The sequence below is a fragment of the Onychostoma macrolepis genome, chromosome 22 (genome assembly GCF_012432095.1).
Source record: "Onychostoma macrolepis isolate SWU-2019 chromosome 22, ASM1243209v1, whole genome shotgun sequence".
Lineage (NCBI taxonomy): Eukaryota > Metazoa > Chordata > Actinopteri > Cypriniformes > Cyprinidae > Onychostoma > Onychostoma macrolepis.
The window spans coordinates 4,908,222-4,914,952 of record NC_081176.1 but is presented as its reverse complement, the minus strand read 5'-3'; the positions used below and the strand labels follow the sequence as shown (position 1 = coordinate 4,914,952).

Genomic DNA, 6,731 nt, shown 5'->3' with positions numbered 1-6,731 from the left:
CAGCCCACCTGGACAGTTTTAATTGTTTGCCACTTTTACTCTCCTGGCCACTTCATTTTAATGGTGGAATTTGGCCAGATCAGCCACCTTTATTCTGCTGCCAATAAGGTGGTCACATGGAACATACACCAAACTTGTTTATCTGTCATGCTTTGGAAATCACCCAAAGTTCATAGAGTTATTTGAGTTCATTGATACAGTCCAATAGAGACCTCCAGTACTGCCCAATGGATAGGCCCTCAGACTTGCATTCTTAGCAAGTCTGGACATCTGGACATCAGTACTTGCAACATTAGGACATCCAGTATTGGAATAACTAAACATACTAATTAGTATATTGATTACTTTCATGACAATGCATCATATTTTAAGTAAGATAATGCCATATTGAGTAAATAGCATAATATAAAGTAAAATTACTCAATATGCCCAAATGAGAAAAGCAGCTAGTTAAAATGTCCATCGAACTGGTTAATGTTTGAGGAAAGTTTGCACTTCTCACAAAGAGCCCCTCATAACAGACAAGAGGCAGAGGTGTAGTCAGGACAACAATAACATTTATTTAAACACAAAGCTATGAAACCAAAAACAAACAAGCCAAAAGCCTAAGCATCGAAAAGAATTTTGAAAACATTAGTTTAGAATTGACAAAACAAGTGAGGCTTGCTGATTAAATAAGGTGTATATACTGTGAATCTTCACTTGCCTCATGATTCGATTACAATTCAGAGTTTAACAATTCAATTATACAACTCACCAAGAGACGTATTTAGAATTTTATCTGAACATTCAAGCACAATATGCCATGAAGACTGAATTTGGGGTCATGTTGTCATAGAGAGGAGGTTTTCTGTGTGTGCGCTTCAGGTTTGTGTCAGTCAGCACGAATAACACATTGAGATCTTTTCTGTGGCTCATTGTGCTAAATAGCTCTTTAACATTGAGCATGTCCTGCACTTTATTTTCTCATTCAAGCATGTTCCTTTCATAAAACCGAAACAAGTGGAGTGCTTTGCTTCCTAATGACATAGGCCTACGCACATTTTTTAATTAATATATAACAACAGTAGCTTACTTTATTTACTACAAAACAGTGATAGCCATATTTAATTACTTTTTTTTTTTTTAAATCAATTTTTATTTTTTTATCCAGAATCATTCACATCAGCATTTCACCTTCAAATTCTCATTTGTGCATATGGTCTGTGAAGAGTGCTTGCATCTTGCATTATATAATTGCTAAGAATCTTATTAAAACAGATTAGTGTGTTACGGGGTCTTACAGTTTAAATGCTAGTGATTAACCTTTAAATGTGTACATTGGGGCTATAGCGACCCGGAACATCATTCACTACCCTCCCAGTCATTCATTTTTTAAAGTTAGGCATCAACCTTCTTAGTATTCCTCAATATATTCATTGTAAACAATATAACAAGAAAAAAAAAAAAAAGAAAAAAAAAACTGTAAAAGAATGTCTGTTTTCTAATTAACTTTTTGTTTAAAAAAGACAAAAGTGTAAAGGATAGCGCAATAGTGTAAGTATATTTTTTCTCTGTAACAATAATTAAATATCTGATGATTCAATTAATGCAATTCACCTTTATTCCTCAAAATGGCAATGTTTGTTAGACAGTGATGATACAATGATTTACTTATAATTACCACAGGTATAAAGCAAGAGAATGTCATCAGCAAAACTTGAAACATCTTAAATGGCATTACTGTATGCTATCAACTATAAGTGTCACTGTCATTTTATGGTGGATGTGGTGAATAAGATGACAGCAATCAGAATATTGATTTTGAGGACACTGAAAATGATAGTTTTGAGAATATGGTTGAGATAGCGAATATGGCCCCGATGCTGAATGTACTGAGGAAATGTGCTCTTACAATGACAGTGATGCTAAAATCATCTGCTCAAACTGAACACCTCAAAGATTCAAAATGTGATGAAATGTTTTATTTTATCCTTTTGGTCTCTTTTGGCCTTTTGGTCTCAGTCTCGTCCCCCTTTAGCAGAACCTGTCTGCAAGGTCTTAGCAGAGGTTATTAAGGTCTGCCCCCTTTAGCAGCACCCATCCGCAGGGTCAGTGTCAGTGCGAACAGGCGATTTCTCTTCAGGAGCACTCTTCACCGCGGTGTCAGTGCGAACAGGGGATTTCTCTCCAGCAGCACCCTTCAGTTTTTTGTCAGAATGATCAGCGAGTTTCTCTCCAGCAGCACCCATATGTGGGGTCTCAGTATTATTAAGGTATGTCCGATCAGCAACAACCATCTGCATGAACAAGGAGTGAATAAGGAGTGATGCTTCTTCACCATTCTCCTGAAAGAAAGAGCACATATTCACAGAAGGTAAAACAAATGATTATGAAAAAATATATATTGATGATTCAGTTACACAAACACATAAGGAATAAGGAATGTTCTACAATAAGGAACATATCTCTAAACTCTTAGAATATTTATTACCTTTTAGTCTACTTCTTGTAAGATTGAGACATTTCAAATGATACAAGGCTGTGAATATCGTGAATATGTATGTAGAACATTACATTTTGCTATTGACCATTCTGAGTTAAGTGAGTGAAGGGAAGGATGGGTAAAGGGAAGGAAGTGGGGGAAAAGGGACAAATATATAGGTGAGAAAGATGATTTCCCACATCTTCTCTCAGTGAGATATGAAAACAGATGAACGTATCTCAGGAGAAAGTATCTGATGTTCTTCCAGCCTTACAAATTAGAATAACTTCAGTTTATATAAAGCAGCTCTCCAGAGTATTCATGTTTTTACTCACGGACATCTGATCTTGATGGACTGAACAGAATAAATCAACTGGAGAAGATTTCTACATCTTAGAAGGTGGAGCCCCAGAGCCACACCTACCTATTGGCATAATCGCCACAGAACAATGGTAGTTCAAAGCAAGTTGTTTCAAATTCCCAAAACAAACTTTGTTTTGGCCTAATTTTGTTCAAAATGACATCATACCAGTTAGTTATTCAATTTTGCTTAAAGTATAAGTCAACATGTTGTAAATTCATAGTGTAGGTGTTTACAGATTTTGTGCACATAGTATCTTACCTGATCCTGAACCTTGTGCAGTGTCCTTTTTTCTGCTTGAACAATAACAAAAATGTACTTTGGTCAATCAGAATAAAACTACATGCTTTTATGTATTTTTAAATATTTTTATTAATTTATTTATTTAATTGTTTGCTTGTTTGTCAGATCATCTGTATGCAATTCTTGCCTTTTTCCCCCCCTTGTGTAGCTCGCCTGTGGTGACAGTAAAACACACCAGCAGCTGCAACCAGCAGAACAGCTGCAACAACAGCAGCAGCAACAGTTGAATCTGGAACAGCTAAAGAGAGACAGTCATTATTAGATGGACTGATAAACAACGATACCAAAACCTTTGACTGATATTTAGTAGAAAGTTATATGACATTGATTTATTTGATAAAGGTGCCATCTGATGGGTTTGTAAGAAACAGCAGCTAAAACAGCAACAAGAAACAGCAGTGTTCAGAGTTATATATTGAAACAGTTCTGATCTCAGTTATATATTGAATCAAAGTTCACTTCTTCAAACAGACCACAATGAAAACATTTACTGGGTTGATTTAAATGTATCAGTTTTCTAAAATGGTTCAAGTGAAAAAACACTGAATGACTAAAATGATGCTCACCAGTGACACTAACACTGAATGTCTTTATGATGCTGAATCTGCTGCTGAAGATCTGTAGTTTATAAAGTCCAGAGTCTGTGGTTCTGGTGTCTGTGATGGTCAGAGATCCAGTCTGATGATCCAGCTTCAGTCTGTCTCTGAATCTCTCTTCACACTGAACATCTGTACAGATCTCACTCTGATCTCCAGTGATTACAGCGATGAGAGTGTCTTTAAAATACCACATCTTTAAATGATTTGTTTTTTTTACTCCATCCGAATGTAAAGTAATAGATTCTCCCTCCTTCACTGACTTTCTCTTTATTTTATCTTGTTCAACAGCAGGAACACCTGAAACACAACCAACAACTGCTGGAAGATCTTTGGGGGGTGGGGGGCATCATATAAGATTAAAGAACTGTTGATATATGTCACAATTCGCTGGAGCAAGGGAACGAGTAGACATGGAATTCTTCAAATAACGCAGTCTTTATTAATCCAAACACATAGAAACATAGGAAACACAGAATGCCGTTCAAGACCAGACGCTGGAGACAGTGAAACACAGGGCTTAAGTAAGAGAACTAAATGAGGAGTAAACTAGATAATTAATGAAACACGGACGGAGACTAATGAACTAATGATGAAGACAGGAACAGGAAGACTAAATAAGGGCACATGAGGGAGGAAAAACACAGGACACAGGGACACAAGTATGATAACATGAAAGTAATAAAAAAAGACATCTTGACTTTCTGTCTGAACAGCAACATTTATTCACATTTTGTGCTATTGAACTCATTTTAAACCAAATACTTTGTACTATGGACTCCTGGTGGGAGAAGGGAAAAAAAGATGGAATTAAATAGATGATTAGTAGAAAGTAACTGATAAAACTAATAACCAATGGGAAAAAGAAAAAAAAAAGTAAATCATACTGAATCAAATTTATATTCAAGCCTACAAATTCCACTTTAACAGTAAATCTATTTTTGATTAAATCATCTATATACTCTATGTAAATTAATATACAGGTAAGAAAAATCACCTCTAAATTTCACAACAAAATGATAACTAATAACACATGAACGATGTGATTTATATGTATGACAGTACCTTTCAAACATGACTCACCATGTACAATAACACTGAAGATATTTTCACTGTTGATGTTGCTGCTATTTATCAGTAGTTTATAAACTCCAGAGTCTGTGGTTCTGATGTTCACGATGGTCAGAGATCCAGTCTGATGATCCAGCTTCAGTCTGTCTCTGAATCTCTCAGTACCTTCATTACACTGAACATCTGTACAGATCTTACTGAGATCTCCAGTGATTTGAGCGATGCGAGTGTCATTGAAATACCATCTAATTTTGTCTTGTTGGTTTGTTTCAACACCAGTGTGTAGAGTGACTGAATCTCCCTCCATCAATAACACTCCATCTATATCAACACCAGATGCACCTGAAGAAGAAATGAATCACAGTGTTTAATCAATTCACCATTTCTTCCAAATGAATGCAGATTCCATTACATAAAACTGCTCTGTTTCTCTGCATTAATGGCAACACCATTGCTTTTGAGATGTTAAACACTTCCCCTTAAAGAAAGTACCATAATAATACACAAGTGAACCCAGATCAAAAGTTTACATACCCTTGATTCTTAATACTGTGTAACCATCTAAATGATCCAAATCTGTGTTTGTAATAATTGTTCATGAGGCCCTTGTTTGTCCTGAGCAGTGAAACACAGTTCCTCTTGAGGAACTCGAGCTGCATCCAAGAACGCTAGGGGAACACCTCCAGCGTGACCGCGCTATTGATACAAATGTAATCTGTCCAAAGGATGGGCGAGACGTCACGGGCGGGTGACGTAACGGCCAGGAGGCATAAAAGCACGTGCGGTGGAAACGGCGTCAGCTTTTGTCATTCAGCTACCGCTACTCTGTGTGTGTCTGTCGATCTGTGTTGTGAGTCTTATTTAGTGTTGTTTGTCACTTGAAATAACTTCACAATGTCTAAAGTGCAGAGAAACTAGCACTTGGGCGAGTGCAGATCGCATTACAGGCTGTGTGTTTTTCACTAACAGTCCGTGTGTGGTCTGCTTGAGAGCCCGCTTTGTGAGCATTTGTCGCTGCGTATGCTTACTCTCAGAGGGCTCTCTTTGAGGAGGGAGCTTTCACATGCGTTTCTTGCGTTGCCGGCCCGCTTTCGCCGAGGCAGAGCAGGGGATCGCAGATGGATCAGGTGGAGGGAATGAAGACGGGCGAGCCCCTATCTTCTTCTTTCCCATCAGATCCAGCACCCGCTCTCTGGGATCGGAAGCCCCGCGGGTTCTTCCCCCCAGAGAGAGAGGGCTAGACGCTCCGCCTGTCTTTCTCCGAGGAGGTAGACGTGAAGGGCATCTATGAGCTTTGTAAAATCGCAGTGTTTGCACGAGCATTGTTTGCACGAGCATTGTTTGGACGAGCATTATTTGCACAAGCTTATTATGAACGAGGTTGTCATTATAGCAGTGTCCCTGCATAGGGGCTGATCGTGCTTCTCCCCGCCGTATGATCTCGTGGTTCCGGTCCGGAAGATATCGTGGGGATTGCACATAGATCTGGCGGACGGGTTGGAGACGGGTTCGCCCTCTCTCCACCTGCAATCCCAAGATTTAGCGCTCTCGCTCAGGGCTGGAAGCCAGCAGTGCAGTTCTTCCCCCTTTGAGTGAGAGCTCACTGTTGCAGCGCGCGTTGCCGAGGCGACGCGTGCATTATGTCATTCTCGTTCGTTTCATGAATCCTTTCATATCAGACCGTGTTTACTTGTCTGGTTGTTTTTCTCCATTTAATTTTGAGGAATTAAATGATCTATTTCATCTAATTAGGAGAAGTTAGATGTGTATGTGTAGGAGCTTAAGAAAACTTGGGATTTTCTCGAGTGAGAGCACAATGTTTACTTCTCTTCCTCTGAGGAGGTTGATGTGGTCAGCAGGGGCTGCTGGGTGGAGCAGCCCCAACCGTGTTCCAGCTCCTCATATAGTCACTTCTCGTACTCCCCAGTATGTTGGA

General features: G+C 38.8%; 1 protein-coding gene across 1 annotated transcript in view; it reads right to left on the bottom strand.

Moving 5' to 3' along the window:
* Positions 1-734: 734 nt before the first annotated feature.
* LOC131530214 (uncharacterized) overlaps positions 735-6,731 on the bottom strand; it is a 59,169-nt gene continuing 53,172 nt past the window's right edge. Inside the window, exons 4-8 of the mRNA XM_058760368.1 lie at positions 4,808-5,137; positions 3,695-4,024; positions 3,304-3,366; positions 3,087-3,121; positions 735-2,327 (exon numbers count right to left, since the gene is read on the bottom strand). Coding sequence (XP_058616351.1) covers positions 2,070-2,327; positions 3,087-3,121; positions 3,304-3,366; positions 3,695-4,024; positions 4,808-5,137 — 1,016 coding nt within the window. The 3' untranslated portion in view covers positions 735-2,069. The remainder of the gene's footprint in view (positions 2,328-3,086; positions 3,122-3,303; positions 3,367-3,694; positions 4,025-4,807; positions 5,138-6,731) is intronic.